Here is a 20,388-nt window from a genome sequence, read left to right on the forward strand (position 1 = left end):
GGAAGGGAAGGGAAGGGAAGGGAAGGGAAGGGAAGGGAAGGGAAGGGAAGGGACATGCACACTTGCGCACACACGTGCACACAGTCAAACAAATCTTTAAAAATACTTTGGCTATTGAACACTAACTAACATCATCTAGAAAGTCATATTTTTATACTGTATTTTGTATTCTTTCGCTTACACAGTGAGATCTAGAATAGCTTGGGTTATAGGGTGAAATTTTGTAACAAAAAGAAAAAAATAAAATAAAGATTCTTTTTTAATTTAAAGATTCTTACTACAATAGAAACATGCAGTTATAGTTTAATTTTTAAAAATTCAAAAAATACTGTTAATTATAAAAACACAATAAAAACTAGACTGGATGTTCCACTGTACCTAATTTGTACCCAACCGCACAACAGATACATATATGCACTGAATTATTAATTCAATAAGAGCCAAGACAACAAATATGTAAGAAACGATAGTTATGAAATCATTCTTGACCTCTACTGTAGCAACAACTAATTGAGTAAAAATAATCAGCATATGCTAAAACATAAATAGGAACAAGTCTGAGGTCTAATGGAACGTGTATGTAGTCATAGACAATTCTCCACAAAAATAGAAAATTCAGTAACTTACAAAAAGTTACAAGGCAAGGAGAAGCCAAGGAGGCCAACACCTTAATTAGTCAAAGTTAATGTCACCAACAACAGAGCAATGCACTATGAGGCACCTTCTGACATGGTATTTCTGTAAAGTATACACAGTTCGAACCTAGTCACAAGGAGGCATTAGACACATCCAACCTGAGAGACATTTTAATTGTTCCATGTTGTTCAAGACTGTTAAAGACATGAGACTAAAGGAGACTAAAGAACCATGACAAAGGCAGTCATGACCCAGGACATTCCTGAGACAACTGGAAAATGAGAATGAAATCGGCAGACTCAAGCACAGTAACATAGCAGGGTTAGCTTCTTAATTCCGAGACTGATGTAAGAGTCATGTGGGAGGAGCTGGATATGCGGGGCAAAGTATTCAGGAATAAAGGTTATCCTGTCTGTGATTCTGAAAGATCCACAGTAAAAGATGAAAGACAGGAGGAAGGAGAGGAAAAATAAGGATGAAAAATTGATAAAGTGAGGAATATGGGTTCAGTGCTGACATGTGGAGAATCTGAATGAAGAATATACAGGATTCTTAATCCTAATGCTGCAACTTTTCTATAGGTCAGAAATTATTAAATTATTAAAAAATTAAAAGAAATAGTCAGCCTAACATACATTTAAATACAGGAAATATGGTAGAGCACTAAATCTAGGAAGTCGGCATATATAGGGGGGTTTTGTTTTCTTCAACTTTTACCATGTTTGTATTTTTTAAAATAATTTAAAAAAAAATCTCTTAAAGTAACCAATCCTAATGCCACTATCTTAGGACAAGTTCAATCCTTTCTGACTAAATTCTGTCAACTTATCCCCCCACCCCTTCTGTGTTTATCCTTACAAGCAGGAAGGCTGTCTTGCTTTAGGGTTTCCTCATAAATGAGGAGCCCACCTTGAAAGCCTACACACAAACAATTCCCATCCCACAGAACATCTCCCGTGACAGGCCATGCCCTGAAACAAAACTAACACAGCATTGCACTGTCCAATGTGGGCTTATTATGCCAAGTAAGCACATGTTAAAGGAGAAAATATAATAAATGCCATAATGAACTGTGCTCATACAAAGGAGCACTATTTGTAAATTAGTTCTCTGAACCATAAAAAAGGACCAACAAATTTAATTACAAAAAGAAAAAAGATGATATGCATCAAATCATATAAACATGAACTCTAGAATAGTATTACTACTGACTAAAAATCTTGGCAAGTTTGGTGCAATAAACACAAACGACCAGATTCAAACTAACCACATTGTTAGTGTGCAGATCATCCTTCTAAACAATCAAGAGCCAATTTTTATCAAAGACTAATGAGAAACATTTTTATGCTGAGGCTGATTAAACGCTGTTTTCCACAAGGTTTCGTGGGAAAGTACTTCATTAGTTTAATAAGTCTACTCTGATGGTGCCACACTTTTTTCCTTAAAATGGTGTTTTTAATCAACCCGCTTCACAACCTTGGAAGAGTCTGGTGCTGAGTATTATACAAGGGGAAGCCTTCCCAGCCTGACTCATTTTCCTTATCTTTTCTTCTGTGGCTGAGTCTTATCTAAGGTTAGACTGGCCTCAGATGAACTTGCAGTATTGTCTCAACCTTCCAAGTAACTAGGGTTAAAAGCATGTACCACAACACCTAAGCCCATTTTATTTAGCTGTACAAGTCAAACTGAAATAAATATTATTGAGGAATTATGCCTTTCTAGCATTTGGAAGGCTGAGGCAGGAGGATCTCGTGGTCTGAGACCTTAAAAAACAAGTTTTACTCTTAACACTACTTGCATATCTTTAGAGCTTTCTATGACTGTGTTACTAAAAAACCAAAATCATGTACAGTATGGGCCTCAGAAATACTATCATCTTACATGCGCATAGAAGCCCAAACTATGACACTGGGGTCAGAAAAGAGGGCCAGAGCCCAGCTTCTCAGTCCAAGGCTAGATTCCACAAATTCAAATTGCATGAACCAACTAAATTCACAGGCATTAGCCTACAGAAAAACTACATATATCCTGAATTAAATTTGGTTTTACCAAAGTATGTTCCGAATTGAGACTCAGACCCTTTTAGTATATACCTGGTTGAAAATTCCAACCATCTTAGAAAAGGGCCCATCAGAACATTCTCTGTGCTTCATTTCCCTACAACACACTATCACATCAGCTGAGGGGTGCATCCTCTTTCCACCACCATCAATTCCCCTTTTTCATAAGTTTGATGGGCAGTTGTAGGCTTAGTCTGTAAACCAAATCGTCTCTCATACCAATGTTGACATGTGGGACAGCCTCAGGTGGCTGCCTAACTGCAAATTTAGCTTTGGCAGTGACCCCTTAGAGCTGACTTTTCAACCCCTTGCCTCTCCTGATCAGCCAGATTCCCTGCTGACAGTTGGTTCCTTTGCCAGCTCTTTGGTCATTCTCATGTTTTTGTTTGTTTTGTTTTTGTCTAGTAATTTCTACTTTCAGCAGCATCCACACTCATGCAGAAAATTCCTAAACTGAGCTACTTCTGCCTGACCACATTTGCCCTCCAGAGCCTGTGCCCTTGCATGCATGACTGACAGATGTTACTCCTATCACTACATAAGGGTCATTTCTTTGAGAAATGCACATGGCCCTTTCTCTTCTTTGGCATACCCACATGTACTTTTAACCATCTTTGGGAATCCCATCCAGACTACTGCTCCACCCCGGTTCCCGACCAAAGTTGCCACCACACTCATTTGCATGACATACTCCTCCCCCACTAAGACTGCAATCACAAGCAGGCGTGGTGGCAAACCTGAAATCCCAGCAGTTAGGAAGTAGAAGCAGCAAGAAGGAATTCAAGTACTTAGGAATTCCAAAGCCAGCCTAAGCTTCACAAATCTGTTTCAAAATTGAGAACAAAACAAAGAAAGGATGAAGAGAAAGAAATGATGGAGCTGTAGTTTTTGGCTGTATGTGCCAGAAGTCTCTAGTCTCTGTTCTAAACTCTCAGCCTACCATAAGCATGTAAAACCAGGACATTTTCTCTCGTTATAACATCCTTTCAACCATTCGAAGCCAAGCTCGAGTTCATGCTTTTCTCTCTCTCCTTTAGTATGGCATGCATGCATCATAGGATATGCTTTTAAAGTCATCACAAATGATCTTCCTTTCAAGAGGCTCCAACTGACTTTCTAGCATCACAACCAAACCAACCAAATAAACAAACAAAACCCCAACTGGCTTATCACCTACCCTTCTCTGTCTTCAAAATGGCAAAAGGAAGCAAACACTTTTGTGGGATCTTTTAAGAACCACTGTAAAATACTTAAGAGAAATAACAGTAGAGTCATGAATTTTAAGGCTTATCAGACTCACAGCTCCCAGAGCAGGAGGCCTGACAAACTGTGCCGAGGCTACGTGGAAGGAGCTCCTACGAACAGGCACTAGAAGAACACGGAACCAGAAGTGAGGAGCTGTGGCAAGTACCTCTACTAGCAGTTAGCAGGGAGACTATGAGTAAAGGCACGAATGGACTGCACTAAACATCAGTAGGCCACATCAGAAGAGGGCATGAAGGGAGACTTGTGGCAGTGACTAGCCGTTTCATTTTGGTACAACAAGTTGTCTGGTCAGAGGGTCTACTGTCTGATTGGGGAAAATGTTGAGGAACTAGGAAAATATGAACTCCCAAATTTTACAATATCCTTGTTTATTGCCAATTTGACTAGAAACTCTATATCCCAAATATACATAAGAGTCTTTGAAACTATTCTAAGTTCTCTAAATCTTTACATTAGATGTTATTTAGGCAAAAGGCTTTCTGTTTTTTTTGTTTGTTTGTTTGTTTGGTTTGGTTTGTTTTGTTTTTGGTTTTTTGAGACAGGGTTTCTCTGTGTAGCCCTGGCTGTCCTGGAACTGACTCTGTAGACCAGGCTGGCCTCGAACTTAGAAATCCACCTGCCTCTGCCTCCCAAGTGCTGGGATTACAGGCGTGCGCCACCACTGCCCGGCTGGAAATGCATAATATTCTTACAAAGGAATAATAACAACAACAACCATTTAAAGTAATGGTGATTATTTCAACTCTTATAAAATCCACCATCCTAATCAAGCATAGAATGACTTAATACTCTATTTTCTCTTTTTAAATATTCATTTATTTTATTATGTATTTGAGTGTTTTCCTGCTTGTATACCTAGTGCCGATGGAAGTCAGAAGGGTGTTGGGTCTCCTTAAAGTAGAGCTATGGATGGCTGTTCACAACTATGTGTGTGCTGAAAACCAAACTCAGGTCCTCCAGAGCAACAAATGCTCTTAGCCACTGAGCCACTGCTCTAGACTCTTAACTCTGATCTTAGAAATCAAGCTGCAAGGTGATGGAAGATGGCTCAGCAGTCACAGTGTATTCTGCTTAGACACTACCAAAGCTCAGGTCCTGCCATGTTGAGGTGACCCCAAATATTGTATTTTCTGGCTATGAAAACGTGTATTCTTGTGTTCTCAACTGTTATTTGTAGCCAGAACCAGGCTAGCAGGATATGTATGTGTTACTTACTTCTTCACCTGCCTTTAAAAGAAAGGTAAGCAGCCATGGGTAAGGTGACCTTCCCCATGTAGATTCCCAAGCCAACTGTTTGAATGAGTTGGCAGCCTGAGATGCTGCAAGAAGTATAGGCAAAACGTCCTGGCAGGCAGAGATCCTGAGAAAGGCAAGAGATCTGGGAAGCAGGCAGTGAGAACCACATGGAGTGATGAAGATAGTTGGGTTGAGTTAGAGGCTACCTGAGAGACTGCCTCAGCCAAAGGCCAATGCCTTAAACAGATGTCTCCATGTCCTAATTACTAAACTTCAAGCATTATCTACGAAAGCCCAGCAATACTAGCACTCCACAACAGCCAGCTCTCAGTTCCTGTGCCTCTACCTCCAGAGACTCTGATAACCTCATCTGGCCTAGCTTCCATGTGTACTTTCTCTTGTGTGCACATACCTTTACATAGACATATACACATACTTAATGAAAAAAAATAAAATAAACCTAAAAGTAACTTTAAAAAAATCATGTTGTAAAATCTTTCTATTTCACTGAGAGGTAGACAGGCCTCTAACATTGCCTGTCCTGCTCTCCCAGATGTTGATATTACAGGCATAAGCCACCACACCCAGCTTCAAAATCTCTGAACAGCTGTTGTGGAGAATACTGTTCTTTGGGGGCTGGAAAGATGGCTCAGAGGTTAAGAGCAGTGGCTGCTCTTTAGAGATCCAGAGTTCACTTCCCAGCAACCACAAAGTGGCTCACAACCATCTATAATGAGATCTTGTGCCCTCTTCTGGCCTGCAGGCATACATACAGGCATAAGGTTATAGACATAATAAATAAATCTAAAAAAAGAAAAAGTACTATTCATTAACAAAAGTTAGCCATCATACAGAAATGTAAGCAGGGAGGGAAAAATGGAAAAGGGGAGGGAGGGAGGGAGGGAGGGAGAGAGAGAGACAGAGAGAGAGAGAGAGAGAGAGAGTATGTGTATTTGTGTGTTTGTGCACATAAATGTGCATGGTACATGGGTATATTTGTGTCCATACATATATACGCATGTGTTGATGTATGCATACATGCATATACTTGGGAGTAGAGAGGCTAGAGGGCAATGTTAAGCATCTTTATTCCTACACAATTAAAAATAAAATATATAAATAAAAGCATTAATAGCTGTTAAATATAATTAACACAATCACAATGCTACCTAAAAATTAATCAGAATTTAGCTAACAAGAATATCTGGCAGATTTATGCAACACAAAGACCACATAAGCCACTACTTTTATGAGTGTTTATTACTCAACTTTCTCCTCTCTTATTTTTTCATGTTCCCATAAAGCAGTGGGGTTCTCGTCCCCTCTCTCTTGTACCAGGTCTTGTCTGTTTAGCAGAGCTCCCTCTCCCAATCCCAGCCTGTCCATCTGCTTGTTCTTTTGTTTTACAATGCTGGGACTCAAGCCTAGGGTCTTACAGTGACTCACAACCTCATCCCTTTTCCCAGTATCTATAACATCTTATATAATAACCGTTTTGCATTTCTGTGACGATTTCTAAGCTGTGCAAACATTAGTTTATTTTAGTTACCATGACATGAAAGAACTCATGCCTTCTCAACACCAAGAGTCACTTAGGAGCAGTACAGATCAATAAATAAAGAAAACCGTGATCAGACTGAAGGACGCATTGGCTGCTTAGGTCAACAACCTTCAGGAACTTCCCTGGGATGTGGAGTTCAGTCAAAGCTGCTTCCAGGAGCCATGTGATTTTCAGGGTCCATGGAGAAAGACAAGGAGAGTAAGGATGCCCAGATGAAGGAACACTGAGAGACTCTGAGAAAACTCACTCTTGCCCTGGTTACACAACTAGGCAGCAGCAGGGCCAGGCAGGGTGAATCAAGCCCACTTCCTCATATCTCAAAATTCAGAATCTGTCTATGATGCCCCTTACCACTCCCATGGAACAATAGGTACACACACACAAAGAAACTTCCACAGGCTGCCGTTGTTGATTCACCCAGAGAGCTTCCTGTTGTGTTAGCTCACCATTCCCCACATATTCAACTGGGGACTGACACTTCCTTGTGGAAAGTGAAGTGATGAAAAACCGTAAATGCTGATTATCAAAGATTTATCAATAAGTCTTCCCCAAGACACTTCACTGAGAAATACTTGTGTAAATAACTGTTACTTCCTATCCACTGTATTCTAAAAGAGTAACTACCAAGAAATAAACATACTTCCTTTTTAGGGGTGAGACAAGAAAAAAAGAGGCTTATCACAAAATTTCTCAGCTCAGTGAGAGGGGCAGACTTAGTCTCTGTGGATAAGGCCCTAATTGGTTATCTAATTACTAAGTCTTCAGCTCTGAAACCACACATATACAGGCCACACTCAACAGACTGTGCAGTTTGTATTCGTGTATTTATGCATATGCACATAATAATAGTAAGGAAAGAAAAAGCGGCCATGAATTTGAGAGAGAATGGATGGAGCAAGGAAAGAGAAGGAGGGAGAAAAGATGTAACTGGAAAAAAATCTTGGCCCCAAACTTCTCAAAGAGCCTTAAGAACAAGATCATTATTGGGAAACAGAACGTTAAAATCTTAGGACTTCTAGCACATGACAGCAGAAATGATATGGTTCTTTCTAGAAAGCTAAGTGTTTTCACCTTACCCTTATTATGTTAACAGTACAAACAAGCTTCTATTAAAAATGAGGAAAACACACACAAATGCACTTCAGGTTTGGCCACGTGCTGCTCTATCCTCACTGCACCACGTCACTCTGTAACCACTCTGTCAGCTAATTATTTTTGGCAAGCAATGGGTACCAACACTTTAAATGTGCGTTCCTCCCACCTTTTAAACCAGTGAACTAAATAGAAAGCTGCACATATACACGAAACATTTTGTGGCAAAAGGAGAATCTAATATCCTGGTTTAAACTGTTATGGAAACAGGTTAAAATACCTTTTAATAGAGACACCTTAGCAAGGGGTTCATTTAGGTCTTGCTCATCCATCTGGGCGTCTATAAGGAGGAAAAAGAATTACAAAGTTTTAAAACCTGCCAACACATTATTATCATAATAAACAAATATCCGAGATTTTACAGAGGGATCGTTAAATACAAGCGCTGAGGTTTCCATACTCATTACCCAACTAAGCTGAGTCACGAAGAGCTGCTCGGGTTGTGAGCACTGGTGCACACTCACCTGTGGTGTCGTCGCTGCTTTTTTCCTTGCTTGGACTCAGCGTATCTGATAAGTCAGATTCCTTTGCTTTTGCCTGATTTTCTATTAGGAAAAACACAAAAGTCAAAACGTTATTATAATTCAACACCTTCTACTAAGAAAATCGCTTTAAAGGATCAAATCTATGTCTATGCAAAATAGTGTTAAAAATCAACTGAGATCACTGAATCTCTTTGTTCTTCACCACCCGACTCAATGCTGATTACTTCTGAGAGCGCAGAGAAAATCCAAATGTGGATCCTGCTTGCTATGCAGAGGGTTAGGGCTCTTATTCAAGTCTGTCCACTTATCAGCTGGAACAAAAATACAGCAATCAGGGAGGCACAACAAATGCAACAAAACTCCCAGAGCAATGCTGCCGTTGCCTGAAGATAATCAAAGGAAAAGGCACATTACATATTACAGCCTGAAGCTTGCCTTAGGGTAGAGTCAGAAAATCACCTGAAAATGTATAAAAGTACCAGTTTAGATGAGCAGCCCCCTTTTTAAAGAAAACTCAGATTACAACAAGAAGGGAACCTGCTTTCAAGGTGTTTTTGAGAACTACCATGCCATATCAGACATTCTAGGCTACTGTTCTCAAAGCAACGGTTGACTAAAGATGGTGAGTGACTAAATCCCAGTCAGGGCCTGTAACCGCGCACCTATGGATTCTATGGCATTCTTTGGGACAGGGTATATGGAGAAAGCCATTCTCCAACCGAAACTCTATAGAATCACATGTAGGCTTCAGTTAAGCTGCAGATAGAAGAATTTAACCACACTCTTATCCCTGTATTGACTGATCCCCACGAGAGTTCAGTTAGGCAGGCTTCTTTGGACGGTTATGCATAAGAACTCATTGTAGACTGCAATTCTTTGCTTGAGTCTATGTTCCTCAACAACCATTTTCTCTATCTGGCCTATTTATGCTGCAAAGTATCACTTTTACTACACTGCTGCTGAGGAAACATTTATTTCCCTAGTATATGACTTTTTTTATTATATCGTTTCTGTTACTGCTTTTCTTTTTCCCCTGTTGACCATATTCTGCTGTCTCAGGGTATACAGATGCTATTTCTCTAGTGAGAAAAATCATACTCATTAGGGGATTACTATCTTCGTAAATAATCATGACATTTATCTGACTGCACCATTTGTGACGATATATATCAAAATTTAAAATATGCAAAACCATGGACTAGAGTGATGACTCAGCAGTTAAGAACAATCCCTATTCTTCAGGTAACCCTCATATGGTTCCAGAATCCAGAGTGGCGCACAACTCACTGTAGCGCTAGGTCCTGGGAATCCAACACTACTACTCGCCTCTGTGGGCACCAATACATATACGGCGCATATACATTCATGCAGAGTAATACTCATACATATAAAATTAATAAATCTAATAAATAAATAAAGTTTGTGCGCCCACTTTTACTTTCCTCTAAGGAAGTAGTTAAATATGTGAAATATGACATAACGATGCTTACTACAGCACCATCATTATGGAAAAATGAAATGTGTATTGAACATATTGAAGATACATATAATATTACTGACTGAAACTTAAAGACAGTAAGTATAATACATATAGATTACACTATTTGTATATTTAGAGATTGTTTCATTTACTCCCTCCCCACTTTTTTCTTTCCTAAGACCCCGTCTCCAAATCAAAGCAGCCAAGCTAACACAGCAGAAAGAGTGGGGAGACTGAGGTTGACAGTTTCCGTGAGCTGCCTGAGCACACGCAGAGAACACAAGGGCTGTGCTGCATTCCCACCTGTGTCCAAGCGTCTACAGATACGCCCTGACTTAGTCCTAACCCAGAAAGCACTCGCGAGGCCTGCTTATATGCACGAGCGTGAAGCCTTCAGAGGAGCTGATAACTCCTAGCAACTGTTATTTTCAATGGAGTAATGAAAAATCACCATAAAATCACTAATGCAGTTTTTTAAAGACAAGTAACTGAGTCAAATTCCAAAGAAATATTTTATAGCCAGTCTGAAAACATTAAGATGTAACTTTTATGGCCACCTGGTTTGGCAGTATGAAAAGTACTAACAAGTGTTGATTAATGAAATATGAAACACGTATTATGACTCTTGGAAAATGAATTAAACTCATTTGCATGGAACTATTTGCCATAATAGGTTTAATAAATGTCTGACTGAAACAAAGAACCTTGAACATTGGTCTAGCTTGTTCCCTAAGATAAAAACACAGCCAATGTGGTCCCTCCCCATTTGTAATCTCAGCATTCAGGAAGCTAAGACAAGAGCTCAAGGTAAAACAAGGCAACACAGTAAGAGCTTGTCTCAACAAAAAACAAACCAAGAGACCCAGAAGAGGAACTGCTGAATCAAAACCGGCTCTTCAAACCTTTTTATTTGTAGTTTTTTAATCCATAATGTTGCTCACAGCTTTTTCAAAAACCTGATTTCAAGCAAATCTATTCCATAACACACTGACATACCTAGGCAGCAAGGCACTTTTGGGAAAGAAACACCAATCACCCCCACCCTCTGCCTTGCTTACAGTCTAAAGTGTTGCTTACTCAATCAACAGATTAGAATAGGAACTTAGGAGGTGAAGTAAAGGCTATTTTAAAGTCTGTTCTCATCTGTTTAATAAGACAAAATAAATTACATCTGTACTAAAAATAGTTCACTGTTCTGCAACCTAATGCCCATCAGCCAGAACAATCTTAGCATTGCATGTCTATGCATTCTTTCTCCTTATATGGCATCTACTGTGCACAAAACTCAAAATGAAAGCTACCAGACATCTGAAATAACACAATTTGTTTAAAAACATTTTAAAAAGCAACTGAACCCAATTATTCTAATAACACAGAATGTACGAAAATAAACTGTTACAAACTCTTAGCATTTGTTGTTTTAACTAACTAGGATTGTGAGGCTAGTTTTAAATTTTATTCTGGCAAAGTCTAATGAAAGTCCCACTCTAACAATGAACACATCCTGCCAGATTTATTTACCTAGTTTTCCTATGCTTAAAAGCAGCAGTAGGGTGCTTTAAATTTTAATTTTCTTCCCTAAGTTTAATTAATAATAATAACCTGTTTTGATGGTATTACTAGACTTAATTATAAAATATAACATGATTTTATATTGCTAAAAGTCATCAGTTTTGTTTTAATCAAACTAAGATAACAAAATAGAGAAATACTGAATATCATAAGGAATGTATAATAATAATATAATAGTAAATATATAGTAGTCTTCAAAATAAAATTTTAAGTATTTTTCACTCTTAAAAGATTTGCCCTGTGTTGGCTAAGACTGAGATGAAAACTGAAAACAATGTAGCAATGAGAGAAAAGGATCAACTGCAAACCTACCACAAGCATTAACCTTAAAACCACACACAAATGCCTACATTAAAAGAAACTTTCCTATTTTTTCTTAAAATAAGCATACAAATACTTTATATAATATCCGATACTGTTACTACATTGACATTTTGTAAGCTGTAAGAAATAAGCTCATGGTTAAAATACAACAACCTTGAAATTCTAAACTAACTTTCATTATCCAAAATACCTGTAAAAGCACGGGGGAGAGAAGACAGCAAACTAACCTTTTGAAAGCTTTGATTCTTCTACCACTTTGGTTAGATGCCCCTGGACCATCAGCTTCTCTGCCAAAGAAAATAAGAGTTACCACCGAAGCTCAAACAGAGCCGCATTCCCTGAGAGGAGCAGTGTAACACATTCCATGACCAAATTTAAAGACATCACTCCAGGACCAAGCTTCAACCAAAAGCTTGTACCTTGAAGAGGAAGTAGAGAGCTACACTTACTAGAACAACCACATCACTGCAGAGAACGGGGAGTAGGGAAAGAACATGCCTTCTGTTTTCATCAGACACCAGCCTATTATAAAGTCTAGACTCTTGTATGAGGAAACAAAAGAAACAACCAACAGGAAATTGTTAAGTCCTGGGAATGAAGTTGAAATAAAGGACTTTGGGAAGGCAGTTTCCTTAAAGAATAGAAACAATGCCATACCGATAGATAATTTCCTATTGATAGAATTCAGAAGAGAGTCTACAAAATATATAATCAAGAAAATGGATGATTTTAGAAGAGCTAGCTATTTAAAAGAAATGATAGGATTGTTTTTAGCATTTAATAAGAAAAAATATATCTGTACAGTTTACTTGAAGTCACTCAGTATTTTGGGACTTTATAAATCCTTTTTATTTACTAAATGTTTTTTTACTTTTCAGTCTAAGTTCTTACAGAAATGCAATTCCTGATATTGTCACACATATCTCCATCTCTCCCTTTCCTCATGTGTTGTCTTGTCTGTTTGTTTAAAGACGGTCTCATATGTAGCCCAGACTGGCCTTCCATTTTCAGACCCTCCTGCCTCGACCTTCCTCCTGCCTGTACTCACTTCACCTTACCACACCTGGCTTTCTCAGCTTTTTAGTTTTACTACCTCAGTCTCAACTGTAGCCTGCACTGTGCCCTGGCTGTGGATCCTCAAAAATCTCTCTCTTGTTTTATTCTCTCTTTTTATTATTGTAACATAACTTCTGACCTTCTCATGAAAGGAATGGACAGAGGGTAAATGACTTGTAACTCTTTCCTCTGACTACGCTCAAGTTCTACTAACACTTTTTATCTGGCAGTTTAAACTAGGCCCACAATGCTATAGGAAATAATTTTCCTTCAAAGTTTTAGAAGCACTGTGCTCTGCTGGTTCCTAGCTTCGGACCTAGGTGAGCCCAATGAAGATTCTTCATAGGTGGTAAGGATTTCTAGAGCTTACAATAATTGATCTGCCATTCCTTTCTGAGTACATGGGGTGACACTCAATTCCATGGCACAAGCCAGGGCCAAAGCTCCTAAAGAAGATAGAGGTTCACAGCCCCTACACTACAGAAACTTAAGCATCATCTTTTGAGATGGCAACATCATGGTAAGACAATTAACATTATAGACCCTGAGTGATGATGTGGCACAAAGTGCTCTCCTCGTGACAGACAAGTAGCATGGATGAGAAATAAATGCTTGACAGACTAAGCCAGTAAGAATCCAGATATTGCACAGTGGTTAAGAGCAACTGCTCTCAGAGGAGCTGAACTTCCGTCCCAGCATCAATATGGTGGTGTAACTTCAGTCCTAAGGGATCTGACACACTCTTCTGGCCTCCATGGGCACCAGACACACACACAGTACAAATACATATATATGGGCAAAATAATCACATATACAAAATAAAAAAATAAATCTAAAAAAGTAAGTACAGGAATACAGAATTTAGAAAGTAGGAGGGAGAGACAAAAAAATTACTTCAACGTTTATTTACTGCCATTTTATAATTTTGCTTACTGACCCTTAGAGCTATTAAATTCCCCTGTTCCATTCCAGCCCCACACTGGAGAATGCAGGGTACTGTACTGCTGGGCAGTATGCCCAACCCTATTATTTTTGTACTCCCCTCCACCCATCCTCTCTCAACTAAAACTCACATAGACCACCCATTTTAAAGGAACAACTCAGTAATCATTACTACAGTCATAACACCTAAAACATTTTCACCACCCCAAAAGAAGCCAAAGAAACATTAAGCATTTATTCCCCTCCCTCCCTCCCTCTCTGGCCCTGGCAGGTTATGACCTGTTTCCTATTGCTTGATTTATTTGCCCTGTATGGATCATAGAAATGGAACAACAGAGTGTGTGCCTTGGTTTCTGGTTTAGCCTGTGATATTTTAAGACACAAGTCCATGAACATTCAGTGTATCTTCTTAATTTACAGCATAGAATCTCAATACCTTTCACTAGGGCACTGTCTTACATTCTGTTTTATTCATAAGTATATTCTCTGTGTGTATGTGTGTCCACGCCCTTCCACACATTCCATTTTTCTCACTTCTCACAGCTAAACTTATTATTCTCATGATAATTCCTTATTTTAAAACATTTACTTTAAAAAAATTTTCAGCTGCAACATAAATACATAGCCAGATACATTTTAAGCCGGGCGTGGTGGCGCACGCCTTTAATCCCAGCACTCGGGAGGCAGAGGCAGGCGGATTTCTGAGTTCGAGGCCAGCCTGGGCTACAGAGTGAGTTCCAGGACAGCCACGACTACACAGAGAAACCCTGTCTCGAAAAACAAAAAACAAACAAACAAACAAACAAATATATATATATATATATATTAAAAAAATTTTACTCAAAATTCTTATCATTTCATTTTCTAGAATATTTACTTTTTAAAAACCTTTGTACTGATTTTAAAAACTTTAGTATCATACTCTTGCCTGTCAATAATTTTAATAACTTGGGTTGCACCTTTTAAGAGACAATATAATGCTTCTTATTTTATTTATAAAATATCTAATTTTCTGAAAAAATTAATTACATTTCTTACAAGCTTTCCTCTTCTTCCTACATTTCCCTGTCTCTTCCCTGGTTCATAAGCCCTGTTTTTCTTATACTCAAACCTGCCCAAGTTCTAGACGCACTTACGGGGCACAGCAGCTCAGGAGACAGTGAGTAGCAGCTCCTGAATGGACCAGGGTAAAGAAAATAAGGCACAGACTAGTCTTAGGTAAACCCACACCCTTGCTTAAAGTACCACATGGATTCCCCCGGTCCTGAGCACCTTCGGTATCGAGCTGTCGATTTAAAATTTACCCCTCTACCCCCTGTAGAGTAAGAAACAGAAGAGAATTCAAATCTCTCACACCTGATTAATTTTTTTGGAATATTCCAAAATTTTGTTGACACCTATGACTTGCTAAAGACTCCCCCACCCCCTTGTCCTTGTGACCTAAATCTTTTGTTATAAATGGATTCACTAATTGTATTAATCAAAAGCTTTCAACTGCCTTTTAAAAGCTATGTCTTTTACTTCTGGGACTGCCCATTCACTTCCTATGCCTACCCACTCCTTTCTTAGCCTTTCATTGACTTTTTCTCCATGAGAATATAATTTAAATATGTGTATTTGGCATTCAAGATTTTTGCTAATGGCAATAACATCTGCAACTAAACTATTTTTAATGCTGATGGCAAGTCATATTCTCTCTTAGTTTCCAGAACTCTATTCTCTAACTGCTTTCTAGGTATCTTCATCCAGAATCCCACAGGGACTTAAATCTCATTGTGGCTAAAGCTGAGTTTCTAGTTTCTTCCTTTCTCCTAAAGGACTCCTGTTGGTGTCCTTCCTCTCTTGCTCCACTATTCTTTATTCAAATCTCTTTGACAGGATGCTGCAGCTGTCCATTACCTCCACTTTCCTCAATTCACTATAAACTACTTATGGGAATATAAGGAGTCCTTCGAATATTACTGTGCACCAGGATAACAAAGACGTGATAACGAGGAAATTGATTTAACGAGAATGTGCCTACACAAATATGACCTAGGCCTCATATCTGTCTGGTTATCAACTCTTCTGGTCTTTCTCAACTACAACGATTGTCTTAAACATCAAAAACTCAGCCAGGTAGTGGTAGGTCACACTTTTAATGCCAGAACTCAGAGAGGCAGAGGCAGGCCATCTCTAAGTTAGAGGCCAGCCTGAAGTTGCTCTCAACTTCCAAGAAACCAGGGCTACACAGAAAAACTCTTGTCATGAAAACCATAAATGGAGGGGGGGGTCATATTAGAATATATTGCTCAAAACTTTCCCTTTCATTTTGAGAAAGTGAAAAACAAAGCAAACAAAACATAAAACCTCCAACAACACAGAAGCTCCATTGCAATACCTACAATCTACAGAGAGAAGAACAGCTTATGGCCTACTTCCCCTACCCCTCATCAGAGACTGGAAGAAAGAACTTCCATGTAACAGAAGATCCTTTAGATCTTGAAGGAGTTATCTGACTTGCCACAATTGAAAGAGATACAAGAGAGGGCTTTCTTTAAAAAACCAAACCAATCCAAACCAAACCAAACCAAACCAAAGCAATCCAACCCAACCCAATCCATGGTTGGTTTGTTTGCTATACTTTAAGTATTACTCTAGAGTGGGGATTATTACCATGCTCTTGTTCCTTCTTGTTTACTTGAGGCAGGGTCTTATCACTCGGCCGTGTTGTCTAGCTCTAGCAACCCTCTTATCTCAGCCTGCTCACTGCTCAGATTACAAGCATGTGCCACCTCATCTGGAGAGTGCCACACTTAGTCATGTGTATTTATTGTGAGGGCATTGCCCAGTCAAAGAACAGATCCTTTCTATCAACCTTCAAAGGTTGATATCAACTCTCTACGTTCTCTCCCCACGGTGGCAAGGACTACCTGACTTTGCAATACTTACCCTTTCATATTTATTTGCTTCCTCCATTTCTTGGTATGTATGTGTATTCATGTGTGTGTGGGGGGGCACATGTGTGCACATGCATGTGAAGGCCACAGATTACACTGAGTCCCCTCCTCAGTTGCTCTCGGGTTATTTTTTGAGAGATGATTTCTCATTGAACCTGGTTCTCACCATCCAGCTAGCACAGCTGGCCAACACATCTTCCTGTCTTTGCCTCACCTTATCTGGGATTACCAGGATGTGCGACTGTGCCGTTTTTTCTACTGCTACTAGACATCCCTCCGGCCTTTGTGTGTGTGCAACAAGCACTTTACCAAGCAAGCTATCTCCCTGTGCACTCTTTCGAATTTCTTTAGTCACACTACCCAAACATACCTGACTAAATAAATATAACTTTTCAGGGTCTAACTTCCTAAGTAAACTACTGCAGTGCATATTCTTCCATGTTAGGCTTCTGTCACCCACAGATCACAGTGCATCATTCACTAACACTGAAAGTCCTCTGAGTTGTTCCCAGTTTTGGACTCTGATAAACCTGCTGCTGTGAACATCCTTGAGTTTTAATCTGATTTATCTCCTTGGGCCCTTCTATATGGAGCTTATTCTGGGAAGCAAAACTAGCAACAAAATCATCTTAACTACATGAGGGACCATCATCTAAACATTTATTTTAGTCATAAAGTATAGGATGATAAAATTGTAAATTTTAAAATTTTGAATCTGCCAAAACCCTACTGGATGAGAACTAAGCTTATTTCTTGGTTCACAGAAATAAATTATGTACCACATTACTATGTGGTTCAAAATAGATATAAAGAATAAAGTGACATACTCACAAGAAGACTTTCAGCTGTCTTGGTGTTTTAAAGTTTCTGTTAAGAATATAGCTAAACGGCTCAGCAGTTAAGAGCACTGACTGCTCTTCCAAAGATCTTGAGTTCGAATCCCAGCAACAACATGGTGGCTCACAACCATCCATAGAGAGTGATATCTAGCACCCTCTTCTGGTGTGTCTGAAGAGAGCTACAGTGGACTTACAGATAATAAGTAAATCTTTGGGCTGCAGCAAGAAGAGCTGGTGCAAGCAGAGGTCCTGAGTTCAAGTCCCAGCAACCCCATGATGGCTCACAACCATCTGTACAGCTACAGTGTGCTCATACACATTAAATAAATAAATAAATAATAAATAAACAAATCTCAAGGGGAAAAAAAAAGAAGACACAGGTGTGCAAAGCTTAGGTTCTTAACACCAGAGCCACATTATCCTTAGATGACAAGGACAACTAACGACGATGCTAAGACATAAGTACAATTAAGATTCCTAGGTAAACTCAGGTTAGAGGAGAACTAGACCATCTGCTCAGCAACTACCAACCCGAAAAATATTTCTAAATCTCAAAACGGAGTTTCATCAGGAAATATTGTTATAATAATGTGCTTAATTGCAAACAAGCCAGCAATTAAAATTATGTAAATGGCATGCATACTGTTAATTAAGAAGTAAAACTCTAGATTCTGAGAAAACAAAGCTAGCTCAGCTGGCTCACTGCTCCATGCCTGGGACGGAGGAGGGGGACAGTGCTACTCCAGGCAAGCTGCTGCGACTGTCCCTCCAGAGTCCAGACATGCTGTGTCTCCTCCCTCCCAGTTCACAAGAGCAGAGAGCTCAGGTAAATATAATCTCAACTCAGTTTTAAAAGTGTCATGAGGTATGTACAACCATCTCATTTTATAAATGAAGAAAGGAAGGCTAAAGGGGGCTAATTTGCCAGAAATCATATGGTAAGTGAAACACGTCCTCCCAACATTCCTCTCATAAGATTATAAATGGAAACAAGCCAAAGTCACCTGAAGAGCTGGTTGATTCTGAAAATGCAAATGCCAAAAATAAACTTATTAAAATTAAATTATATAAATTAAATTTAAATTATATAAATGAAATTATAATTAGAGTTCAACATCAAGTTAGCAACTAGCCTTCCTCAGAGGCTGGCAACTCACAGCAGAAATAAGGCTTTAGAATGTCACAGAAGGGCTGCACACGTGCATTTTAAAAACCCAGACTTGTACAGTGGGATTCATTTCTGGTGAAGTAAAATCAGCTAAAGGAATTCTTGCTATAGAAGATATTCTGGGAACAGGTTTTTGGTTTGTTTGTTTGTTTGTTTGTTTTAAACGAGAGGAAGGAGGAATAAGGAGGAGAGAGGGGTTCAGAATTCAGAACTCAATGAAAACTGACCAATTTCAAGAACAGAAAAAACAGCACTGGCATGAATTTACCATCATCCTTTTCTTGCCACTCAAGTGCTAAAAGAGCTGCCAATAGCCTTCAATGTATCTAGAAAGGACAAACTAAGAACGAAGAGATCAAATATTAGCAACATATAACTCTGAGAGAAAGTTTTCCCACGATGGGGATATAAACTACACAACTACAATTGCTTGATGTTTTCTAATCATAAATAAACTGATCAGGTTTAGAGAAATAAAAAAAATTTAAAAACTGAAGTTAAAAAAAAAATTTATTTGAAGTCGAGTTGGCACTCAGATAACCCTGAGACAGCGTAAACACAGAGTCACCCAGCAACACCTAGTCAGTGGATTCCTTTAACTAAGGGTTCAGTTTCAGTGAGAGTGAGCAAGCCCTAGCAGGAAGAAAGTACTAGAAGAAGTATGCAGAAACAGTGTCTATAATTTCAAAATGAAAATAGAGCAAGGGAAAAAATACTTCGCAAACCAGTAAGATAAAAAAGTAAACACGATTAAGAGCACAGCAGCATTAATCTCACTCAGGACACTTGGTAATGCCATGACTCCTGGAGAATGGACAGTCTGTCTCTACAAAGCACACCTGAGAGGAGCGTTCTCTGGCATCCAGCAGCAAAATCTTTCTCCTTGTGAGGACAGCCCAGTGGCAGGCAGATGTCCAGAGAGCCGCCCTCCCTGCACTCAAGGACAGGTCCCAAGTCTCTGTGTCCTCAGGGTGTCACTCAGCATTTAATGAGTTCATCAAACGAGAGTTCATGGACAAACGAGAGTTCTTACAAGACCCCCGAAGCTGGGCCTCCGCTCAAGTCCCGGGACGAGCTGGCCAACACCCCAATAACTGAGAAAACCACACCTGATGCAAACTGCAAGAGGCTTTATTATCAGCTAGCTGAGGACGAACCCCTTACACCCCTTACACCGGGCAGGGCAGGGCAGGGCAGGGCAGGGCAGGGCAGGGCAGGGCAGGGCAGGGGAGTTCGACCCCCAGCAGCAACAGCAGGGGGCTTTTAAAGGAAAAGTGAGGAATTGGAGTTGGGAGGAGAGTTGGAAGGAGTCTGGCTACAGCTGGGGGGGGGGGGGGGGTCCTTGGCACAGGGAGCCAGGCAAGTGCCTGGCTAGGTCTTTTTACAATTATCACATCTCTGATTGTAAGGTATTGAAACAAAAAAAGCTTTTTGCTGGCTATAAAGAACAAAGAGCTTCTTTCTGGCTGTATTTTTTTTTTTTTTAAATCGGAGAACAGGAATATTCAGGGGCTTTACCTCCCAGGGAGAAACACTTTAAATCGGGGTCTCACAGGACCAAACAGAACAGGTACACAAGTTGTTAGCTCAGAAAGCATCTTTAGCAAAACAGAAAAGCGTTCCGAATAATCTGTGGGTTTTTTGTTTGTTTGTTTTGTTTTTGGAGACAGGG

At 39.4% G+C, this 20,388-nt stretch overlaps 1 protein-coding gene across 11 annotated transcripts in view; it reads right to left on the reverse strand.

Moving 5' to 3' along the window:
- Positions 1 to 20,388, reverse strand: part of Slmap (sarcolemma associated protein) — a 62,674-nt gene that overhangs the window by 17,627 nt on the left and 24,659 nt on the right. For 10 of the 11 annotated variants that reach the window (XM_021181383.2, XM_021181378.2, XM_029469131.1 and 7 more), the window contains 3 exons: positions 12,000 to 12,059; positions 8,376 to 8,456; positions 8,132 to 8,191 (listed from right to left, as the gene is read on the reverse strand). In XM_021181383.2, the coding sequence (XP_021037042.1) occupies positions 8,132 to 8,191; positions 8,376 to 8,456; positions 12,000 to 12,059 (201 nt within the window). Of the gene's footprint in view, positions 1 to 8,131; positions 8,192 to 8,375; positions 8,457 to 11,999; positions 12,060 to 12,221; positions 12,361 to 20,388 lie in introns of those variants that run through there. The other variant, XM_029469132.1, reaches the window with a different exon arrangement.

The sequence above is a fragment of the Mus caroli genome, chromosome 14 (assembly GCF_900094665.2).
Source record: "Mus caroli chromosome 14, CAROLI_EIJ_v1.1, whole genome shotgun sequence".
NCBI classification, from domain to species: domain Eukaryota; kingdom Metazoa; phylum Chordata; class Mammalia; order Rodentia; family Muridae; genus Mus; species Mus caroli.